Raw genomic sequence first — 25,368 nt, 5'->3', positions numbered from 1 at the left:
TAAAACAGCAATAAATAGAACCCAGTGGCCAAAAGCTGAGATGCCTTCCACATCTCAACATATTACAGTTCCCCTGTCCCCAATCTGCTGAACATTCTCCATGGCCTAATTCTCTTCAGTGGAAGAAGAGAGCCCTTGTATTGGGACTCAAAGACTAGGCTCTAGCAATCCAATAGAAAAGCTAATTCCATTGGTTGAGATTGCCTCAAAAAATGTCCTATCTTTAAGCACCTATCAAAATTAACCTGATGGGCAGCTAGCTTGAGTACTAGAAGCAAAGTCCAACATCCATGTAAACCACGCTCATGACATAAAAAGAACAGGAGTACTTGTGGCACCTTAGAGACTAACAAATTTATTAGAGCATAAGCTTTCATGGGCTACAGCCCACTTCATCGGATGCATAGAATGGAACATACAGTAAGAAGATACATATATACATACAGAGAACATGAAAAGGTGGAATAAGAGGCTAATTAATTAAAATGAGCTATTATCAGCAGGAGAAAAAAAACTTTTGTAGTGATAATCAAGATGGCCCATTTAGACAGTTGACAAGAAGGTGTGAGGATACGTAACATGGGGAAATAGATTCAATATGTGTAATGACCCAGCCACTCCCAGTCTCTGTTCAAACCCAAGTTAATGGGATCTAGTTTGTATATTAATTCAAGCTCAGCAGTTTCTCCTTGGAGTCTGTTTTTGAAGCTTCTCTGTTGCAAAATTGCCACCCTTAAATCTTTTACTGAGTGGCCAGAGAGATTGAAGTGTTCTACGACTGGTTTTTGAATGTTATGATTCCTGATGTCTGATTTGTGTCCATTTATTCTTTTACGTAGAGACTGTCCAGTTTGACCAATGTACATGGCAGAGGGGCATTGCTGGCACATTATGGCATGTATCACATTGGTAGATGTGCAGATGAACAAGCCCCTGATGGTGTGGCTAATGAGATTCGATCCTATGATGGTGTCACTTGAATAAATATGTGGACATATTTATTAAAATACCCACACACCTAAAAACCAGCCGCTCTCAGTTTCTCTCTGTACTTTGCAGAGGCAGCGGTTTGTGTGTTTGCCTGAGAATGTGGTTGTGGCAAGAAAGCATGCGTTTTGCTCTAAAGATTGTGAAGTTTGCTGGTGGCATTGCTACTACTGATCCACCCACAGAACTGCCACCTGCCAATTGTGTTCCTTGGGCAGAAGCCCCACTGGAAGTTAGTTATATACTGCACAATTAAAGAGAAAATTGGCTGTGGCTGCCCTTCCTGTAATTGTTTCCATGGACTCTGACCCCCTTCGATACCCCGTGGCAAACAGTGCCCAATTTATTCTTGAAATCACTCACGGTACACTGTGCCACTCTCTTGGTTTAAGTAGAAACCCCTTTAAAAACATGTGGCCTGAAGGCGCACCCATCCCTGTGGTTATAAGTGCATTGCTTGCCTATGGCATAGAGCGGTGAGATAATTTTATAGTGAAATCCAAAACCTGGCAGGCATCATGTTTTATTACAAACCTTAAAATTTGTGCCAGGTTCATAAGATTTTCATCATAGTTGGGCTAATTTTCAGGTGTCAGGAAAGATTTGATTATTGGAAGTGGAAAGTGTGTAAAACTCAGTAGTTTGGGTCAAGCCAGGCAAGAGCAGTTGTGTTGGTGCAGTTCCATATTCAGCTTTTGGGGTTCATTCCAACTCCTGCAAACTCAGAGCAAAACTCTGTGGGTGTGAACCAAGAGGAGAGGTTTGAGTGAAAAGCCTAAGAATAGAAACTACCGAGTTGTCTGAGAACCAAAACCGGAGTCTGAGTCCACAAAGCACATGCGCCTGACAAAGATGATGCAAATTTTTTCTTTTTTATATATATCTTATTTTAAACCCACCTAGTTTGTCCAAAGGGGCTCCCCCTCCATTTCCACACAGCCCTAACCATCCAAAACAAAATCCCCACTAACAAGTGGCATCTTCTAATGAGCAAATAAAGATCAGAAACTCCCGGATCTAAACCCTCAATGGTAGGAAAATTACTTGTTTTATATTTGATTTTTGAAGAGATGAAAGGAAGAAAGAGAGAAAGCAATAGGACGGCAGCTACATGGGGAAAACTTGAGAGCTCTTCAAGTTGTATGGCTCAGGCAAGCATCAGGAAGTGCTGAAAGATTTCAGAAGGTGGACAGATTCCATTCTCATTGATGAAGGGGCCCCTGACTTCAAAGCCACCAAACACACACCAAGAGCAAAGGCATTATTCAGCTCTCTGGCTTGATTGAAAGCATGAGCCTGCTATTTACAAGCAGCTGATAGCTTTCCTTTAATAAGAAGTTACTGGGGAGTGTGCAGGGAAAGGGGAGGTAAGGACGGGTAGCAAAAACTCCAGCCCCTGAACATAGGGGCTTTTTCAACAGGATTTGCAGGACATATCCTTGGGATGCATTAAACAGCCTGGAAGGTAAGTGGTGATTTTTTTAAATGATTGTTCCACAGACACATGATTTAGGAGGAATCTTGTCTGTGTCCGCCCCCCATGCCAATCCTCATCATTTTCAAGCAGGGGTCAGGTGCTAGCAGAATAAATGCTTTTAACACTGGTTCGCAAACTGGCCATGACTGGATGCCATCTATTTTTAGGAAATGGAGGGGGGAAATACTTACTTAAATAAATAAAACCTGACTGTCTGGCCTGCAATATGCAGAAACTGCTGCTGCTGCATGCCGCTTGGCTGTTCTGACTACACACAGCCCTTAGTGCTACCGAGACTTTGTGTGCGTTGCAAATGTTAGTCCCTTAGCCATTTGCAATTGAAAATTGATGGGGGGTGATTATTAAAGGTATATAAAGCAAATAAGGTACCGGTATTTGCCTTAGCAATGAAGGGATCCTCTGACAAGTGACTAGGAATTGGAATCCTTGACTATGTCTCTCAGCTTTGAGCACTGCAACCCTTGCTAGGTCTGTAGGTTAAGAAGCCCAAACAGGCTTTTGTTTGTTTGAGCTTTAACTAGAAAGGTAGTCCAGGCGGTATTATATATACAGACATTCTTTGGATATATATTACACGCACCTTTTATGCGTACTCAGTTGTAGAGCAGCTGAAACATAGCAACAGTCCCTTGGTGTGCATGATGCGTTAAAGGGACAGCACCTTTGACAGAACTCGAGTTCATCTGGACTCTTTCCCCTTTGCAGTCCACTGCAATTAGACTTCACATATTAATATCTAAATTGGAGGGGAGGGGGCATGGATCCCTATATTGTTTTTTTAAGACTTTTTAAGTGTCAGATAATAACAATAATAGCCGTGCAAAAGGAAGTGAATTTGCACTGCTGTTATTATTTACACACTTGATCCTAGCTGGTTTGAAATGGATGAATTATTTATTCTTAAAGCCTTACCATGATTTAGGAGCAGAGCAGTGGTGCAGTTAAAGCTAGTGTCCTCATCACATTTGTAGCCAGACCTTTTGAAACCAGCTCCTTCAGTCTATGGACCACTTTACAGAGGGAGAGTTGCAGGAAAGGACCATCTTCCCATTCCAACGCCCCTCAATAGTTGGTTATCAAACTATTGCATTCTACCAAGCGCCACTCAGAGGAGCTCAGACCACAGTTTGAGGACCTGATGGAAGCCACTAGCTCATATCTTCTTTAATTACAATACGACTGGGTGTATTGACAATGGCAATGGTGTGAGATTCATAGGCCATACAGTTTGCTTTACCTGTAATGTGGCTATATTATTGATCACAGTTAGGTTACCGTTACCACACACACACACCCCTTTTGGTGGTGGTCCTGATCTCATTCTAAACGCTCTGTGAACGTGCATGTGAAAAAAATGCAGTTTTATTCACATACCCTCAAAACAGTTCCTCCACTACTCTTCGGGGCTCCCTTTGAGCACCAATGTGCATCTAGTAAGCCACGTGCAGGATCTAGCCCTAACCCTGATAAAAGCCCATGAGGCACATAAGTATCCATTTTACAGCTGGACAACTGCTGGCACGGATCAGCCCGAGCCAAAATTTTCAAGAGCGGCCAGTAATTTTGAAGGACCAACATGAGACACAAGAGGCTGGATTTTCAGAGCCACTGGGCATCCACAAATCTCATGGTCTTCAGCCCTTCTGAAAATCCAGCCAAAGTGATCTCAAGTTGGCCATCAAAAAAACTAAGGTGCGCAAAAAATGATAAATGACCTCTTTTGAAAACGTGGGGCTAAGTAACTTGTCTAGTGGCACAGTGAAGCTGATGGCAGAGCCAGCGTACAACCCAGAAGCCTAGTTTCCCAGTGCTTACTGTACCTGGATCACATTTCCTCTCCCAGGTATTATGTTTGAATCCTAAAAGCCTGGACAGAAACAGACGTGACCAGAAGCTTCCCCCCTTGTGAAATTATGAAAACTTCACTTTTCTTTCCATGCTTTAGTTTGTCAAGTGCCAGGCACTACAGAAATATTTAAGCCAAACAGCAATAGATTTTGTTCTGCTCTAGCTAGTCACATTTCCTGGGACTCAAGAGAGTTGATAACTTTGTCTGCTTACCTAAGAAAGTCAAGTCGAGTGGGTGGTACAGAGGCAAGCTGTCTGTCAATTCAAGAATGGGTTAAGTAGTTCTTGTGTTGGGGGGGGGAGGGGAAGGAGACAAAAAGGGGGGCTGGTAATGCTATGCTACACTCTTTTTGGCAAGCGAGTAGATTTATAGCTGGCTGGCTGTTAGCACTCAGATCTTATTGAAGTTGATCAGTTTGTGATTCTGGTTGCAGCAGTATTTTGCTAGTGCTTCATCTGCAGAGTGGGAGATATTAACAGCCTGCACTTCTAACAACTTTGTCTATTAACTCATAAGTTAAGCAGAGACAGCCTGATCATCATCTGAATGGGAGACCACCAAGGTGAATCTAAATTCTTCATGTGCTGGTGATTTAAGGCTCAGTCTTGGAATGTGCTGAGCACACTGTGGCCCCAATCCATTACTGTACTTAAGTACATATTTAATTTAAGTAAGTAGATAATCCCATTGTCAGGGGTTTACACGCCCTAATTTAATTTTTTAAAAAAAATCATGGTTTCCCATTGCTTCATTACTTCAGTAGTTCTGCTCATCTAGCCTAAAAGTTAAGCATGTACAGAATCAGACCATAAAGGTCAAATGTTTTCTCACCACCCAGGGATAGAGTTGAAATGAAGATGAAGCTGTCGTATTGGAGCTGCATAAGCAGTGAAAATCACCAACTTTTAACTTGAAAAAGTTGTTGATATGGCTTTTTAGAAATATCTATTAGATCAGTTTAGTTCTTAACGTATGACAGTATTTAGTATACACTTACATTTTCTCTATCATGTTCATATACTGGTTTATTATTGTAGGTTTGCTCATAAGTTGTTTGTTTGTTTGTTTTTATTTCCAGAAAAGGATTAAAGTATTTGTTGAGTTGGTTTCACCCACATAGAATTGCAGTCTTGGCTCCAAATTCCATTTGATTTACAAGAAGGTGTGTGCCTTTAAATAAAAAATATATATACACACACAAAAGAAACCCCAGGAACTCAGTGTCTTTCAATGAAAGTCAGCCTGAAGAACAAGACGAACTTTAGGGCCTTAGGCCTGTCCATGAACTTTGCAAATATCTATAGCCCCTGAGTGAGATTTTTCAAAGCACCAAATAGCAGTTAGGTACCTAATTCCCATTGGAAACCAGTTTGTCAGTTTCACTGGGAGTTAGGCACTTAGCTGGTATTTTGGACTACCAATCTGGCAAGTGACCTGGTAAGACATTCCTGCTTAAAATTTAGCTCAAACAGCTTTCCACCCCTCAGCTCTGGATACTAATTTCATGGCATCCTCACTATGTGGAGTCTCATCAATGTGATGTGGAGTGGGGGGGAGGAAGGAAAGGAAAATAAGGCAACACAGCGCTGATGACTGGGAGTGTTCAAAAACATCTGGAAAACCACTCTGTGACCCCCGCCGCCCTACGCTTCAGAGCCCAAGCTGTAACTTTAAAGCATTGTACATACAACTACTTTTATAGCACTAGCCCAAGTCTATTGACCCTGGGTGGGAAGCTCACTCTAAAATGCTGTGCAGACACACCCCTAGAGGAAAAACATCACTTCTCGGATTAGGATTGTCCTCCACTGGGGGCCGGATCCAAAGCCCATTCAAGTCAATGAGATTATTTCTGTTGTCTTAACCGGGCTTTGGATCAGGCTCTGGTTGCAAAGGGTTTAATATGATGACCTGTAAGGTCCCTTCTAGTTCTAACTTCTGTTATGAAAATAAATCATGTTCTTTACTTTAATTTTTGGTAGACTGCCTGGGAGGTGTCCCAATGCCACAAAATAAAAATTTCATACTTTAAAATGCATGTGCGCTCACATACACCCCTTCACCAAAACACTGATTGCTGGCGAGATGCTCTTTGATGTGTGAACGAATACAACAATTGAAGACATTCCAATTATCTGCAGTTCAAAGTTAGGCCAAAATTAGAAGCACGTATGAATAATGCAGTAGGTTTGAGCAGAAGCAGCGATGCTGAGCAGAATAAAGATGAAAGAAAGTTTAGGATAGTTGTGAACGTGCAAAATAGGTAAGCAACGCTACTTGCTCAGACAGACATATTCTGGCTTTCACACGCCTTGCTATATCATCAGTTGTTCAATTAACTAAACACATGTCAAATCCACCTTTGAGACAGATTATAAATGACTTTGAAATGCATTTGTGATGTTTTCAGGATAGTGTCTGAAGCAGCATTTGTCTGGAAAGCTTCCTCTGACTTCACTGTGTGGCACATTAGAAAAAACAAGTGTGTGCGTCTTGAGTGAAAGTTCTGATAGTTCATCTGTCAAAGATGTATTTCTTGAGGTCCACTAGTCAGTAGCCAAATTGATGGGCCAGATCCTCAGCTGGCGTTAAACATGCAGCTCCATTGACTTCAGAGGAGCTTTGCCAATTTGTAGCAGCTGAAAATCTTACCCATTCTCTTTAGTCTAAGGAAAGGAATGTGATCATTTCACCTGAAGATAGTCATGCTTCTGGATAGAAACGCTTAGGTTGCTGGCCATATAATTTTTTCAGCGGTAGACACAAGGTAAACAAATGCTAGAATACTTATTTCACTGTAATTTTTCTACTTCACATGCTGTATTTTGTATATTTCATGACAGAGACTGGACCACAGAACAGGAAGATAGTTGGATAGACTGTGGCTGAGAGAGGATGCATCTGGTTAAGATTTCCTTAAACTATTTATTGTACCCTTTTCTGAGACCTGCTTTCAATTATCCTTCTTGTAGCTCCACAGCTCATTATCACTGTGGGCAATATGAAGTAAGGCTTCCTGGTGTGAGGCCAAGATTGGCTATTCGGCAAAGCTCATCATTACCTTATTGATGAGGGTCATAGATATTCACTGAATTCACTCCCCTCTCTTGGGTTGACATCTGCACTGCTATCTACAATCTCGTTGAATTCCTATACTGCCTGTCCATCACTTTGACATCAATTTAATTTGCTAGCATTTGCAAACGAAGATGATAAAGGGATTAAATAAGGGAGTCTCATATGCTCAATGTTTTCAGTAGATCCCCATAGCCTTCAGTAACTAATGGGACTTAATCAAGGAACAGATTCACTAAGAGCTTTAAAACAATTACACACAGTTCAGACACAAATGCATGCAACAATGTTTATTAGTAAACATATTATCTTTATAACTATTACTGCCCATGATATTTTTTAATGCTAGGACAAAAGCAGTGTCTTCATTGGTCTTAATAATTGGCTACCAATGCAAATACAAATTCAGCCCATTGGTCTGTGCAAGCCTATGTACATATTGTTTTAAAATTACCCTTTTTGGGAGGAAGGGAGGCACCTGGGTCCAGTCACTCCATTGATAACAGAGCATTATCTAAATCCACAGGAAAACCTAAGATAAGAGCTGAACTTACATAGGGTTCATGTATCACTCCTCTTCAGTATTTATAGAAAACGTGAAACATCACTAGCTATGCACTTTGACAAAATACTATCTGAAAAGCATAGACCTTGTTTTCATGGATGACTTGAACAGAAAATAATAGCTAAATAGTCTTTGATAGCTACACAGTGCTTTTCATCTCCAAAGATCTTCACCAGCATAGGGCCTGATCCTGTAATGAACTCTGCATATGCCAACCCCTACTGAAATCAGTGGAGCCCTACATAGGCTTAGGGGTTTCCCTAAACAGGGCTGTTTATTGCAAGATTAGGGCCTTACAGGCCTTAGGTCATAAACATCTCAGGGTAAGAATCATGTCTTCCCTTGTTCTTATACTACCTGACTGCACTGGTGGAGCACAGAAATAAAGCTGCTTAAAAAAGATTATGTATTCAATCCTTCATATGCAGCCACTTCTGGGGTGAAATGTAACAGCTTTAGCAGTCAGTAACACCACTACACAGCAGGGCTTCATTCTTCAAGGCAGAGCCTTGAGACAGAGCCATACACAGATCCTAACTGACTTCAGTAAAAAGGGAAAGCATAAGGATTCCATGCAGGCACAGGGGTCCATCCACACAGAGCTATTTGCAAGATTGTGGCCTAGATTAGGACAGAAAGGGAAAAAAAGTTTGACATAACCTGAACTGCAAGGGTACATTTTTTGGTAGATTATGGTCCTGATTCTCTACTGCCTGACTCCAGTTTCATGCCAGTGCAACTCCATTGAAATCAGGCCCTAGAAATATAATAGAACTATAATGAATGTTTGGTTTTTTTTCCTTAAGTGAAGATGACCTTGTCTTGCATAGCATGGAATCTTACAGAATGCCTTAAATTTCCACAGACAACCTTGGCTGCCTCATTGATGGGCTTACTGGTTATCTCAAGGTGTTGCTGAGAAGCACTTGTTATAGGCAGAGTTCTCCCTTTAAGAAAGTATTATTGCCTGTTTGCTATAAGAATGTACCTAGAACAGTAAGCTATAGCCTCTCCTATTAGCCCTGAACTCTGCAAATCATTTAATGTCTGTCTACAGAGTGCTTTTCTTGAATTCACCCAATTACGCTCTCCCCGTGGTTAAAAAAGGATAGGTTTCATGAATGAATTTGAAAAGATGGCTGTATAATGAACTGAATGAATTTAAAAAGTTATCCATGAATAGAGCCATATCTTTTTGCTTCTTTCCCAGGGTCAGGGTTTTAGCAGCTCAGCTCCCATTGATTTTTAATTGGATAGCACAGCTAAAACCCTGTACAATGTTTTGAAAGCACAGGAGTTCCTGACTCATCTTTGTTGCACCAAATATTCTTTGGAACGAGTGATGGAAAGAGGTTTGGGGTGAAAACCTGAATTATCCTGTGAAGAGTTCACCTTCAATAGACCACATTTAGATTTTCAGCAACAGTTCTCAAGTGGTCGATTAGCACTGCATAGTGCTCAGGTTATTACTATTAAGAGGGGTTGACAGGATTGTTATAATATAGAGGCTTTTTAGAAGCGTCTCTTGCGCAAACAGTGGGGCAAAGAGATTCATTTCTAAATTACTTCCCTGCAGATAGGTCTTATAAGTAGTGAGTGTGCAGTAGATCCACACCTACACCATAAATGGTAAATCAAAGGGGTGCTGAATGGAATGCTCAAGAGATTTGCAATGGGATATAAAGCCTCTTACCTCTAAGCCAGTAGCTCAAATCTAGCCCAGAATGGTAGTACCTGAAAGTCATTATCATTAAGTGACTATCTAGTTCTATTTATTTTATTTTATTTTATAAAACACCTATCTCTGTGGTATCCAAGTGACTTCCCTGAGAAGTAAATACAAAAATCTCTTGCAGTCTACCAGCAGGAACAAGCTTATAGTTACTGATTTGGGTTTTAACAACAGATGGGGTGGGGAGGGCAGGACGGAAGGAAGTTGGTCTGTTTTAAGGGGCTAATTTAGGGAAAATTAAGTCAAACAGATGGGTTCTGAATAATACAGAGGTTTTGTTCTGAATGAGTTGAGGATGGCAGCCATTCTCCTTAGGGCCACTTAGTGGTTAAGTGAAATGTGTTTAATGCTTTCAGTTCCTAATGGACAGATATCCATACTACAACCATCACCACCACCACCTCTGCAACTGTCTTCCTACTGGCCGTCTCAGAGAGACGAGGGGACTGGCAAACTATTAAATATGAACTGCCTTCTCAGTCATGGGGTGAGGCACCTAAGTGGGGAGTATAGGGAAGCCAACACTGTTCCTGGGACCCATTCTGTAGACAGAGAACTATAGCTTCCAGAACTGCTGATCTGGCATCTTTCACTGCATGAAATCTGCCTTTCAGTTTGTTTTCAGATAAAAATAAGTTACCAAAGTGCACACAGAAAAAAAAGTCACCTTTACAGCCCCCTAGCCCTGATGCTAGCTGTGGATCAGTGGAAAGTAGAACAGCTCTGAGATTGCTCTAGCTTATGCCCAGCTGTCTAGGGCCACAAGAGTTATTCTCGTGTGGCTCATCAGGGACACAGGGAACCCCGACTACACACTGCTTACTCCTAGCAAAGCCTCCTCCTCTGCTGGCTGAGATGGGAGTTCAAAGCATGAATTACCACATCCGCTCTACATCTATTCACTGTCTTCCTGTACCAGGGAATCCTCCCTCAGATGCTTAAGGTGGCATTACAGTAGCTTTACACCATGAGAGCCCAACAAAGCCGCTCTAACAGGGCTGAGAATCTGGCACCAGGATGTTTATTGGGCTGGTGCTGTACTCTTGAACTTAACTCTATTTCTTTTTCCTAGCCCGTTTTAAGTCCTTTTTTTACTGACCAGCAGCTGAACAAATGTCCTGTAGTTCTAAAGCTGAAATAAGAAAACTGGGAGTACATCTTTAATATAATATCAGAACAAGTCGCCTTGACTTGCAAAGACAGAGTGAAGAAAGAACTAGTTCAGTAATAACTGTATCCTATGGACACTTAGAGCATTCCACCTCACTGAATAATAATCTAGAGGTACTGCTACTTGAAACTGCTACAGCTAAGTGTCCCAGAAGTCAATACTAGCAATCAGAGAGTGGTGCAATCCTCAGATTTTCAAAGGTGGCAGCGGCAAGGACAAGAAAGTTCCAAAGACAAGTTGTTTTTCATCAGTTATTCAAGTTGTGACTTAATCCGCAAAGAGCACGAGGCAAGAAAATATAAAAATAGCTGCAGGGCAATAGTGAATGTTGCTTGTTTGTAGTGCAATTCTGTTTATTTCCTGAAACAGACACACCACTATGCAGGGACTGGCCCAGTGTAGCTCACGTATGTCAATTCATACTTAGCTCATCCGATGAAGGGAGCTGTTGCTCACGAAAGCTTATGCTCTAATAAATTTGTTAGTCTCTAAGGTGCCACAGGTCTTCCTCTTCTTTTTACGGCTACAGACTAACACTGCTGCTACTCTGAAATTCACTTATTGAATTATGTCAAAGCTGCTTCAATTTCCCTACAGAACACAGCTGTTTAGTTGGCTTCACCCCACTGGAAAAGATTCAGTATGGTTTTACCTTTAATAATGTTCCATCTAGCAGGTGTTTAGATATATGGCTGGCCGTCAGGAAGGGCCTGATCCTACAATGAGCTCTCTGTGGGTGGTCTTCTTCGTACAGTCCCTTTGAAATCAGCAGGGCTTCATGCAGATGGACCTCTGCAGTCATTGCAGGCTCGGGACAGGAGTTTAGACTGTACTTGTGGTCAGTAGTCACAGAGATGAGAGAAAGTGACTTTACCCCCTTTAAGAACAGGATATAGTCTCCTAAATTAAATGCAGTGGTGGCATACAGTATGTATCTCAACTCAACTGTGCTGTTGTAAGACCAAACTGGCAGGGGTCGGGCTTACTCAAGGCATGGTGATCAATGTAAATTCATGTTACCTTTTTGAAAGGCTAGTTCCACAAGGCTTCCGAGTTAGATGCTGAAGGACTAATTAGATACTGGTTTGACCAACAAAACCAAGATGACACAGGGGTGGGTACTGTCATTTGCTACGTACAGCAGAAACAGCTGAAAATGCGGTGTTAGAGTAACGGTATGATCCCCAAGTAATGGAAAATGCAAAAATAAATCTTTGTCCCCACTCTCAAATAAACCTCATTGAGCAATTTAAATCTGGCCTGTTTCTAATCAGCTCATCCTACCCAAGTTGTGGGTTAGTCCACTAGCTGAGACTCTGATGACCTCTCCTAATATTACAAGTGGAATGAATTTGTCGGTTACATCAATCTCTAGTAGAGATTTCTCCTGATTTAGAAAAACACGTACCCAGAAAATCTGGGCTGACTGGCAGTTACTGCTCAAGAAAAGCTAGACTGTACAACAAGACAAGCACAGCTAATGCTCCAGAGCATGCTTTTAGTTCTGCCTTTCATGAGCACTGAAGTATTCACCCATTTTGGGTTTTTTTAGCTAAGTAAAAAAAAAGGGTAAGCTAATAAGGAATAGCTCCTATTCCGTGCATTTGATGTTAAAAGTATTGGCCCTACTCTTTCCCTTTGTTTTTTGTATTGTTTATTGCCCTGTTGGTGATTGCCATAAAATGGTAGAACCTATACACATTGTCCTCTGTTAATTCTGACTATATACGGGGATATATTTAACATTCCATGTGCAAACAGATAGTTGAGGCTATCTGGGGCTGTTCTACTAGATGTCTATATTCATAGCTCAGTGGTTTGAGCATTGGCCTGCTAAATCCAGGGTTGTGAGCTCAATCCTTGAGGGGGCCATTTAGGGTTCTGGGGCAAAAATTGGGGATTGGTCCTGCTTTGAGCAGAGGGTTGGACTAGATGACCTCCTGAGGTCCCTTCCAACCCTGATATTCTATGATTTGTATTAAGTGCCATGTATTTTTCTGTGTGTCTATGTTTGTGTGAGAAAAATTGGGTAAGACTGGCCTTGCCTATGGCAAGGTGCCCACATCATGAACATTGTCACAACCACACTAATGAGCACTTCTTTTGACAGTCTAACCAGTGAGCCACGTATTGAGTGGGCATGGAGGGTGAACTACCCACTCATTAAGGCTGGTTTTCTGTCAAAACTGTTTTGACAGAAAATTGAGATTTGACTAAGGGAAAATGTTCATGAAAAATTTCTGCTTTCTCTGGAAAATTCTAGTTTTCTTCTGCCAAAATCAAAAACTTGGTTTGCCAAAAACTTTGGGTTTCCTGATGAAAAAAAGTCAAAATTTTCAACCAGCTCTACTGCCTACCCTTAGAGTCTCATACATCCTGGTGACTGGTCAATAGCACCATCAACAGCTGTTAATTATCCCGTAAGCAAGGCCATTCCAAAACTACCATCGCAACTGCATACATTTTACTGCTTACTAAAGAATAGCAGTAAAACAACAAAAGGGTCAGGTTGGGTAAGCATTGAAGGGTGTGAGTAGACTATGGGCCCGATTGTGATTTCTTAGCTGAGCTGAGCCCTTTGTGGCTGGCCCATTTCAAGTTGATTCGCAGTAAAAGGAAAACTGGGCACAATCAAGCTCACTTTCCATGCCATCTCTCCCCCTTTGGTCCCTTCCTCTTCCATGAAGGCAAGTGATGTTACCCTATGGCATGTGTATGTGCGCTGTTGTATGAACTCAGACTTATTTACTGAACAAGTCTGTGTATGGAATGTTACCAACAAGTGACTTGAACAGTTTAATCGAAAAAGGCTCTAAACGTCATATTTCAGAGACTCGCCTTGTAATTAAGGTAGTAGCCTAAGTTCATTGTTAATGGATCTCTTGGTAATTACTTGCTTTTCTGAAATAGGAACAATTTATGTACTTTTGCTCAAGTGCATTTAAGTAAATTGTTTTCAACATACTGTTATTCAGCTCTTAATCTTTTATGAGACTGTTAAAAAACACAAGCTTTTCCTTCATTAACTTCTAATTATATTAGGGATGGGTTATTTTTCCCTTCTAAAAAGAGGACAGAAAGGGAAACATTCACACCGGTACAAGAAGAAAAACCTCACTTTGGAATCAACTTCTAGCTCACTCTTTTACCAAAAGTTTTCTTTTTGAGGTTATTATTTCTTATTTCCATGTCAGTTGACACATCTGAGATTGAGACCCTATTGTGTTAGGTGCTGTACATACACACAATCAGACACAGCTCCTGTCCTGAAGAGTTTACAATCTAAACAGATAAGGCAGACAAAAAGTGGGAAAAAGAAAACATTATCACCATTATCGTTTCACAAGTGGGAAATTGAGGCACAGAGAAATTAAGCATCTTTCACAGGACAGCTGTGGCAGTGTCAGGAAATGAGCCCAGGCCCCATGAGTCCCAATCCAGTGTCTCCATGACAAGGTCAGCCTTCCTCTTAACACTTGTGTTCTTTTACACTTTGAAATTAGCCAATATAAAATAGTCTGAAAGTATCTTCTGGCTGAGAGAGTCACTCCTACTGACTCACCCAGAGGCAGGAGGCTCCTCTTTTACTTGCTTGGTACAAAATGAAGGGTCTGCTTCAAGTCCCCTTTATGGTAACATGCAGGACGTCCACAAAAATAAATCTAGCTGCCACTTTCTTGGTCAATCTTGCTCTCATGTCTAGCCACCAGTGTCAAGATGCAATCACTAGGAAACGCATCTTTAAAGAAGTTTATAGGTTGTTCAGGAACAGGATGGCTGTAATGACAACAATTATACTTAGGCATTAGCTAGCCTTCTACATCTGCAGGTTTCAAATGCTGGTTACAGGCAGGTAAGTGTCCTCACCCCCATTGTACAAAGAGGGATGAAGCAACTTACCCAAGAGGACAAAGTAGGTCAGTGGCTTGGCTGCTAATAGAACCCAGGTCTCCAATCTCCCAATACAACTGTTGCCTGGAGACAAAAAGAAAAGGAGGACTAGTGGCACCTTAGAGACTAACCAATTTATTTGAGCATGAGCTTTCGTGAGCTACAGCTCACTTCATCAGATGTTTACCGTGGAAACATCTGATGAAGTGAGCTGTAGCTCACGAAAGCTCATGCTCAAATAAATTGGTTAGTCTCTAAGGTGCCACTAGTCCTCCTTTTCTTTTTGCGAATACAGACTAACACGGCTGTTCCTCTGAAACCTGCCTGGAGACAGAGATTCCTCGTTTGCCACCCAAGACTGTGAAATGAGGTTCTAAGGACCATCACAAACCTCACCACCTTCCGCTTTAAATGCAAGGCACATTTCTTCTACCTTCTCTTCTCTAAAGACATGCATAGCAATGTGTGTGCTCACGTGTATATTAAAACAAGATTCCAAGTCACACATTCCACTGCACACACTCCACCCGCGGGGAGAGGATGAGAGCACCATCATGTGACAGATGTTAGTCACCTCGCTTAATGCATAGAATCATACAAGTGTAGGACTGGCAGGGACTTCAAAGCCAGTTTTTTCAATCTTTTCCTCATAAATTATGTTTTCTAGACCTTTAATCAGTTTTGTTGCTCTCCTCTGGACTTTCTCCAAATTTGTCCACATCTTTCGTGAAATGTGGTGCCCAGAACTGGACACAATACTCCAGCTGAGGCCTTATCAGTGCAGAGTAGCGTGGAAGAATTACTTCTAATATCTTGCTTACAACACACCTGCTAATACATTCCAGAACAATGTCTGATGTTTTTGCAGAAGGGTTTTACTACTGACTCATATTTATCTTGTGAGAAGATGCTTGGACACTATGGGGATGAGCACAGAATAAGACCCAATACAGTACAGACCACCATACCTCAGCTACTCTGTCCCCTTGTAGGAAGCCAACTCTCATTTTGCCTTTAATGTTTTATGCATCTAGAGCCAGATGTCACCTGGCTTCTGAATGGGTATGCATGTTGGTGGGGTGCCGGGGGGGGACACGGGAAGAGGCCAGAGCAGCTGCCTGCCCTAGCATACCCATGCAGGGGCCAAGCACAGAGTCCTTGCACTCAGAGAGCAAAGGTGAAGCTAGTATCATTAGGCACCCCAAATGAGGGGAGACAATGACCCTTCCCCTTTCTCTCAATGCTCATGTAGTACTGGGGCAGTGACTGTCCTCCCCCTGCACAATGGAAAGCTCCAAAAGGCACAATGCCTGGGACACATGCCTTTGGGGCTGTATAGTTGTGCACTCCCCCCAGTGAGGCACAATTCCTCTTACTGATGAGAGACCTTCCAACCCAGATCTGATCACATCTCTTGTGTTATTAGCAAGCCTGAGTTGTTTTTAACATTAATTGAAGCTGAATCTTTTGTTGGAGCTTAATTAACGTGGTGCATTTTGTTAATTCTAACTGGCAAGCACTGCACTTGGTCTCAACATCCTTTTGCACAGGAAGGGAGAGTGGATTAGCATAGGACAGAAGCAGGTTTTGGAAAAAACATCATGTGCATTCACTTTTTCATTGTTAGTGCTACTGGGTGTAGCTCTGACTATGGAACTGATTCTTCAACGCGGGTTCATACTTAGGAATGTTTTCCAAGGGAAATAATTTGACTGCTCTTGTTGGTTCCACGCACTTCCTATATCCTGCTCTTGGCAGCAATTTATGCCTGATGCTCAACAGGAGGATAAAAGTGCATGTCCAAAACAGTCATGCAACAAAAATATTTGGAATGGGAAGCATAAAACCTGACAAATAGAGAAGATGTTGCAGACCAGCCAGCAAAGCCAAACAAATACCTTTCTGCATCCCTGCTCACAGTCCAACTCAGCTATTCCTCTTTCCTTTACCTGGGGGGAGGGGCAATTATTTTGGTCACTATGACACTCATAAACAACTTAGGAGGGAGAGTCTCCTCTTGATTCTGATGCACTATTACTTTGTTTCACAACGTTATCAGAAGACAATGCTGAATGCTCACAAGTAGGTTGGAGCTGTACTTTCTAATTGTATCACTTTATACCAGTTGATCACCATACTTTTAACAGAGGACTTAACATGATAACAGAACATAAAAATGGCCACAATGGATCAACCAATGGTCTATAGATCCCAGTATCCTGTGCTCCAACAGTGGCCAATGTCACGTGTGTCAAAGGGAATGAAAAGAACAAGGCAATTATCAACTGATCCATCCCTGTTGTCCAGTCACAACTTCTGCCAGTTAGAGGCTTGGGGGCACCCAGAGCATGGGATTGCATCCCTGACCATCTTAGCTATTGATGGACCTATCCTCCATGAACTTATCTAGTTCTTTTTTGAACCCTGTTATAGTTTTGGCTTTCACTGCAGCCCCTGGCAATGAGTTCCATAGGTTGACTGTGTGCTTGTATGAAGAAGTACTTTCTTTTGTTTGTTTTAAACTTTCTGCCTATTAATTTAATTGGGTTCTTGTGTTATGTGAAGGGGTAAACAACACTTCCTTATACACTTTCTGCACACCATTCATGATTTTATGAACTTCTATCATATCCCCCGTTAGCCATCTCTTTTCCAAGATGAACAGTCCCAAGTATTTTTAATCTCTCCTCATACAGATGCATACCCTGTTTCATATCCTTATTTTTTTTTTGCCCTTCTCTGTCCTTTTCCATTTTTAATATATCTTTTTTGAGATGGGGCAACCAGAAGTGCACGTTGTATTCAAGGTGTGGGCATACCATGGATTTATATAGTGGCATTATAACATTTTCATCTTATTATCTATCCCTTTCCTAATGGTTCCTAACATTCTATTAGCTTTTTTGAATGACACTGCACATAGAGCGGATGTTTTTAGAGAACTACCCACAATGACTCCAAGATCGCTTTCTTGAGTGGTAACAGCTAATTTAGATCATCATTTTGTACGTATAATTGGGATTGGGTTTTCCAATGTGCATTACGTTGCATTTATCAACATTGAATTTGATCTGCCATTTTGTTGCCCAGTCACCCAGTTCTGTGAGATCCCTTTGTAACTCTTCTCAGTCTGCTTTGCACTTAACTAGCTTGAGTAATTTTATATCTTCTGCAAATTTTGCCACTGCACTGTTTACCCCTTTATCCAGATCATTTATGAATATGTGGAACAGCACTGGTTCCAGTACAGATCCTTGGGGGACACCACTATTTAACGCTCTCCATTCTGAAAACGGACCCTTTATTCCTACCTTTTTTTTCTTGCCTTTTAACCAGTTTAACAGTCTCCCAGCATGTTATAAAGAGGACAGCAATCAAGTGTTCTCCATGTCCACTGAACTTAGGACAAGAGGTAATGGGCTTAATCTGCAGCAAGGGAGATTTTGGTTAGCTGTTAAGAAAAACTTTCTAACTAGAAGGATAGGTAAGCTGTGGAATAGGCTTACAAGGAAGGTTGTGCTACCCCAGTCATTGGAGGTTTTTAAGAACAGGTTGGAGAAACACCTGTCGGGGATGGTCTAGGTTTACTCGGTGCCACCTCTGCACAGCAGGCTGGCCTAGATGATTTCTCAAGGTCCCTTTCAGCCCTACATTTTTTATGATTCTATGTGTCCCTAGACATGGGACTGGTTTGGGGCTGGAGCTGACCCTGGCAGACTCAAGATGCCATTTACAGTTTTGAAGTTTAGGACAGCAATGCCAATATTCCAGTTAGTATTGGAAAGAGACCATAAGTGAGCGTTTTTCAGAGACAGAGATTGCAGTGGTTATACAGCAAATTGGTCACTGCCTCCCTGTCCACCTCCTCTGGGCATTTTCTCAAAACACCATCCCATTGGAGGTGACAAATTTCAGATCTGCATTGAAATAGTTGGCAGGGGAAGGGAAATGATTATCTGACCCTTGAAATCTCAAGGGGTGGGGTTTTTAAACAGCTGTCAGGACTGGCCCAACTCTGCTTCCATTGAAATTGATGGTACAAACCCCCATTGATGGCAATGGGAACAGAATTAGGCCAAGGCTGGGTGCTGCTGAATATCCCATGCCCTGGATCTGCCCGTTGCTAAGGCTTGCTTTTGAATATCATCCAGATGTTGATCGTGGGCACTGCTTCCTGCCCCAGAGAAGCCACATCTTTTTATATCGAGAGCAAAGAAATGAATCAGCAGTTTTGTTTGGCTAGCACAATGCCACAAGTCAGAAATGCCCTAACTCCATCTGCCACACTTGCGCTTTGCTCGGTTATCTGATCTTCCCCGTGGCAGCCCCAAACTAGACAGCATCACCGCACAGAGCATATGGTGGTTGTTTTCAGTCAGTATAAAAGAGGCTGAAGTACTGTTGTTCTTCCAGGCTTCTTAAGTTTCTGAAGGAGAAAAGAGGTGGGAGGGAAAAGGTACTTAGCGGTCTAACCTGTTGGATGTGTTAAAGCTTCTATAGAGGAAAGCAGAGGGTGGGCTTTTCTTTCAAAGCTTGTACAGTGAACACACAAAAGCCAGCCCCAGTAAACTCAGCTTCTTTTGAATTGGACAAGCTCTCTCTCAGCCAACCGAAAGCTGAGCCAGGGGCTGACGTCAGAGCCAGCCTGGAAAGCTGTGTGCTTTCTGGTTTTGCTCAGATGAACCTGAGGCTATTTAGATCTAAGCTGGCGGGAAGGAAAGCTGAAGCCAGAGATATTTTTTTCTGGCAGGTTGGAGCTGCAATGGCTGGCTGAGACTTTTATACTCTGGAAAGCCATCGGGATCTTACAGACCGCCACGGCTTATGTACATATTACAGAAAAAAATGAGGGTAAGAGTTCAAGATTTTCAGTTATGGGTATTTTTGTTAATATATATGTTAGTGGTGTGTGTATTTATACATTCACATACATTAATGGCAAAGCTAAATTTTGATCTCATTTATACTAGAAGATGACTGCAGTTACTCCTCTGATTTTAAGGGAATCATTCTTGCCGTGCATCAACATCACTGAGATCAGAATCTGCCCCATAATCTTTTAAATGGTCTTTGTTTTGTTAGCAAAAATATTGTTTTAATTTGAATGGGATTCATTTGCTCACTCTGGAATGATTAAGTTTTATAAGTTCAGAAATATTGAATGGTTTGGTTTACTGTCTGCTGTTGAAAAAGAAATTTATACCCCAGTTACAGCGAGCACGACTCCTTTGAGCATGTTCAGCTTGTGAAAACGTTTGCTTGGATTGATATAGATGGATGTCAACAGTTATATTCCTTTGGCTGTTTGTCTGCATTAGTCACAGACAAACTCACCAGGGAGCAGTGCTGCTGTTTTATTTGTTAGGAGACTGGTGATTGCAGGTGGGTTTTGGACTTGCATGAAAGACAAATACTGCCACTTCAGGATTTAAATGTCCACTTTCTTGGCAAACCAGAAAGGCACTTGGGTCGTATTTGTGGCACTTCCTTCTGCATCTATGGTAGATACCCTAGAATCACTAAAGTACAGATATGTTTTATAATTTATGTAATAATAGATTCAGTGAACTTTTAAAGCTGTTGGGCTTCTTTTCAACCCTGCCTGGCTCCAGTGCAGCCAAGTGGTCTTATTTTAGTACCAGCAGGTAGTTCTTATGCAAAATATTTAGCTTCTATATTGAATTTTGTGGGGCTATTTTGCTTACGGTAAACTTTCACAGAGTTCTGGTTCATTCAGGCCTGGGGGAAAACAAATGCTTTGCCCATGTCTTCAAACAAAGTATGTTTAACTAGCAGCTAATACTAAGTAATGTGCAGCAACACGTCCCACAGAGAGATTTGTTTTTCCAGAGTGCAGTCGCTGGAGCAGTGTTGGAGAGGTGACAATGCAGCTTGATTCATTTGGTTAAAGTCATTTATTGTTTCTGAGAAGTTTTAACAAGCACCTTATGCAACAAACATGAGAGCTTTTAGCTACAAACTACCCTTTTACCTACTGGGAAGACAGAGCGTAAAAGTTATCTGCATTTCCATTCCAATAAAGAAAAAAAATCTTATTCCTCCTTCCAAAAAGATCTTCACACACACACAATTTTGAACAGGTGCTAGAAACAATTCACAAGAAGAAAGCTTCCCTTCCCCCCGCTGCTTTATTGCTTATTGCTTCATTAGCAGTTAGTGTCCCTTTGCAAAGCTGGACATGCACCTCCATGTCATTATTAGCCCGATAGAACATACCGTACATTAGTGCACTCTGAGTGACTCAAAGCTATTGCTGTGGGCCTTAAAAGGAAAACAACAAATTACTGACAACTTATATAATATGCATAGCTAAGCTGGCTTCTTCGTCACACACTCCCAAAGAAATAGTCATTTGTCAAGCTCTCGTGTGCTCCAGAGCACATGCCTTGTGACTAAATTGCTGAAATACTTTGAGACATTAGTGAGGAATTGTATGCCACGAGATCCTGTACATTTGTTTTTAAATCAGACGCTTATTTACAATTTCAAGCAACCAAACACTGGAAGTGTCCTGAACGGTAGGGTAGTTCTGGTGTTCATAGTTGAATAGCTGCCATGTTTTCAGCCACAGGTAGTTTCAGATCAGTTAATATATTTATTGTGCGTTGGCACAGATAGAAAGGTGTCCTGGATAAAGCAGCCAAGCACAATTCTATTCATCAGCTTGCTTTTGATGAGTAACTCTTGTATTCATGGATAAGTATTAGTAACACTGGGATTTCTTTCACCCCTTCTTTTCATTCCTCACTCCTCACCCAAAACCACCATTTTAGTAAAACTAGGGATAAATGTTTTTTGCCTGGGCTAGTAAATATTGACGATTTTACAAGGCCTGTTAAAAGGAAACATGTATAGGGCTTAAATGCTGACTTGACCTGCCTGAGCAGTCATGCCATGTTGTTGCAAGAGCTCATTAAAAATCCTTAAGATAAATATGGTTTTCAGTTTTTGAACCAGCCCTTGCAACAGGGGTAAGGCAGGGCAGAGGGGGAAGACATTCAACTGGTGTCTAAGATAAAATCTGGACCATGGAACAATTGTCATGTTCAGATCAGTTTTAACAATATTCCTATCATCTTTCATCCAGAAAAGTTCTTCACAAAGGTGGGACAGTCTCTCCAATTCACAGATGGGAAAACTGAGGCAAAGTGTGACAGGACTAGCCCAAGGTTACACAACAAGTTAATGGCAGAGTAGGAACAGAACTCTACCTCCCTTAGGGCTTTATCAACCTTGACAGTGGCCCTTTAAGTAAATAATAGCTATTGAGAAAGATCCTGACAGGAAAAGTATTATTCTTCCACACAGGTATTTGCTTTGGCATTATAGGTAAGGCTAAGATTTTGTCATGGATATTTTTAGTAAAAGTCAGGGACAGGTCACAGACAATAAAGAAAAGGAGGACTTGTGGCACCTTAGAGACTAACATTCATTTGAGCATAAGCTTTTGTGAGCTACAGCTCACTTCATCGGATGTAGCTCATGAAAGCTTATGCTCAAATAAATTGGTTAGTCTCTAAGGTGCCACAAGTCCTCCTTTTCTTTTTGTGAATACAGACTAACACGGCTGCTACTCTGAAACCAGACAATAAAGAAAAATTCATGGAAGCCAGTGACCTGTCCCTGACTTTCACTAAAAATATCCATGACAAAATGGGAAGGGGCTGGGCAGCTGCGGATGGTTGAGAGGTCTGGTACCCCACTACCCATGGGGGCTCAGAGCTCCAGGTTCCCCCTGCCCTCCCGTGGCGGAGGAGAGCTGTGGGGTCCCCCTCCCCAGCAGTGGGGAGCTGCAGGAATCCCTCTGCCACCACAGTGGGGAGCTGCGGGGGGCCCCCCATGGCAGCCGAGGACTTCAGAGGATCCCCTGCCCCCCCCACCCCCGCAGTGAAGGGGAACTGCGGGAATCCCTCTGCCACCACAGTTGGGTGCTGCAGGGGCCCCTTGCCCTGACAGCCAAGGAGCTACAGGGGTTCCCCTGCAGCAGCCGCCACACCGGGGAGCTGCTGGGGTCTCCCTGCCCCATGGCAGCAGCCAGGGAACTATGGGGGTCCCTCTACCCCACCCCACGGTGGCCAGGGAGCTGCCAGGATACCCCATCCCCCACAGTGTCCAGGAGCTGCTGGGTACCCCCCTTGCCTGCGGTAGCTTGGAGCTGCAAGGTACCCCCGCTGCCCATGGCAGTTCAGAGCTTGGGGGCCCCCAGCCACAGGGGCTGATGTCATGGAGGTCTTTGGATGTCACAGATTCCATGACTTCCACATCCTCTGTGACAAAATCATAGCCTAAACTATAGTGAATGGCAAACTTTGCATATTTCAGCAACATGCTTTGTTTTGCCTTCAATGTAAATTTAAGTTGTAGTCAGGTTTGTTTGGTTTTTTTGCGTGTCAAGACTTATTTGCACATGGTAACTACAACATACTGTGGTCAAGAGAAAAGAGCTTGTTTGCTTTGTATGTCACTTCAGAAGCTTTGCTTTATGTTTCCAAGGTAAAAGAGTCTCCTAAAAGGTCAGGGACAAATATTGGAGTGCTTGTTCTAGCTCACCCAACTCATACTGTCAAATGCTAGACAATAGGACATTCTTGTTCAGATGGTACATCCCTAATCATTGGCAGTGCCGTCCATGAGTCCAAGTATGTGCAAGACAAAATGTACTTCTGTCACGACCTGGGCTAGACCTAGCAAGAGAGATTAGTACATATCCAGCAGGGTCTAGTATTTTCTCCAAAAAACCTCCCCCCAGAACATTAAACAAGGACACTGTGCCCTTGTAACGTGGTTGTTTGTATAATAGGTTACGATTTGTTATCTATATATGAGATTGCTCCTTCCATTTACATGGTATTTTGTGCTGGTATCTCCATAGTCTTATTTGTAATGGGGGTGGGGAGGAAGCATCCTGACAGCAACTGCACAGTGAAGAAAGTAGGAACATAGGTTGCATGTAATTTCAAAACCAAAAGCCATCTGCAGGTCTGTGGGAGTTTGGGCTCACATCTCCCTCCCCCAATGCCCATGCTAATGTTCATTCCAATATGTAATCCAGGTCTAATTTATGCCTTTGCAAAAGCAATGAAGACTCACGGTAGAGAACTGCAAAGAAACCTTAACCCTCCCTCTTTCTTCCTTCAATCCTGCAGGAAACTATGCCCCAGACACCAATATTTTCCAGCATGCTCGGTTCCAGTTGTAGTGGGCAGGTGCAGCCAGACATGGGCGAGAGGTGTGGAGATCCTGTTTACCAGGATGGAAATCTCATCTCTGGATCACTGGAGGCCCTGATAGAGCGACTGGTGCCCACCATGGACTATTATCCAGATGTAAGTAGACATTTCAGGACTTGTATTCCTATGGCATCTAAACAGAGTCAGGATCCCAACACAGATGGTATTACCAATTTTCTTAAAAATTCTTGCTTCATCTTAATCAAGATGATCAAACAGGCCTAATGATCTAATTGCTTTGTTGCAAGTAATGGGCCTTCCCTTCATAGGAGCAGATGCCCAGCTGGGAGGGAACCTCTACCTTTTTGAACAGCAATATTTGCTAGTGAAATCAAGCCCTGCTGAACCCCTGTCAGGCACTCTGAAAACCAGTTAACAGCAGCATTAGCAGAAGAAATTTCGATCCCACTAAGCTGCCTTTGCTCTAGTGCAACCAAGATTAGCTACTAACTGGATTCTGCCTGTGGGAAATACATCAACTGTGTGCTGAGGGCAGCTCAAATTTTTTTCCTTATTTTATGTGTCTTTTAGTTAGGTAGCCTGAAAAGCAAAAACAGACTTTAATTAAATGTTCTTTCTCGGCACATCTTAACTGGCCAGTTCTGTTAGAATTTAAGTTTCTGAACCTAGGAATGGTTTCAACATCCTCGCCACAATTCACTGAAACAAACACCACGTGTAACTGCCGGGTATGCAATAGGCATCCCAACCTAGGATATTATTAAGAGATTATTACATTACTTAAAATGACCCCCTCAGCCCCATAAGTGGAAGGTTGTAGTTAAGGAGGTTGCAGAAAAGCATAAAGATTGTATAGCACAAGCTGTGTTTAAGCCCTGGGAAAATGCACAGTAGCGGTAGAGGAATCCAAACCCTTTAGCTATATTAAAATCACACATATTACCATGGGCCATGCCAGGAACGTCTTGTAGCAGGAGCCTTCCTGAGCTAGATCTGTACGGTACCTTTTATTTTGAGGTCACAATTTAAAAACACACCGTCACTCACTACAAAAAGATTTCCATCCCCACATGTAGTTCCCTTGAACACGACACCAGTAGCCTTGTCCGAAACGTTAGGTTTGTTTTTACAAAAAAGGACTGTAGCAACTTTCCAATTCAAAAGCAGTCCTAATGCTTCTATTTTACCATGTATAGCGATAATTGCATTGCATTTGACTGACACACATGCACAGTACGTAATTCTTCATAAAGCCCAGTGGGTTAACTACCATTTCGTGTTAATGCCTCCATTTGTTCCATTCTTTTATGAGCTTTTATTACACCACGTACAGCAGGCACAGGTTTGTTCCTTCCTTCAAGACACTCAGTGTGATGAAGAAAGCAGCA

The 25,368-nt window shown here is 42.2% G+C and overlaps 1 protein-coding gene across 6 annotated transcripts in view; it reads left to right on the top strand.

The window, feature by feature from the left end:
• The window catches only part of RASGEF1A (RasGEF domain family member 1A), a 266,034-nt gene that overhangs the window by 210,016 nt on the left and 30,650 nt on the right, over positions 1–25,368 (top strand). For 5 of the 6 annotated variants that reach the window (XM_073353263.1, XM_073353265.1, XM_073353260.1 and 2 more), the window contains one exon: positions 23,936–24,115. In XM_073353263.1, coding sequence (XP_073209364.1) covers positions 23,936–24,115 — 180 coding nt within the window. Of the gene's footprint in view, positions 1–19,426; positions 19,620–23,935; positions 24,116–25,368 lie in introns of those variants that run through there. The other variant, XM_073353262.1, reaches the window with a different exon arrangement.

This window comes from Lepidochelys kempii, chromosome 7 (genome assembly GCF_965140265.1).
Source record: "Lepidochelys kempii isolate rLepKem1 chromosome 7, rLepKem1.hap2, whole genome shotgun sequence".
NCBI classification, from domain to species: domain Eukaryota; kingdom Metazoa; phylum Chordata; order Testudines; family Cheloniidae; genus Lepidochelys; species Lepidochelys kempii.
The sequence above is the reverse complement of the archived record's forward strand: the minus strand, read 5'-3'. Positions and strand labels throughout refer to the sequence as shown.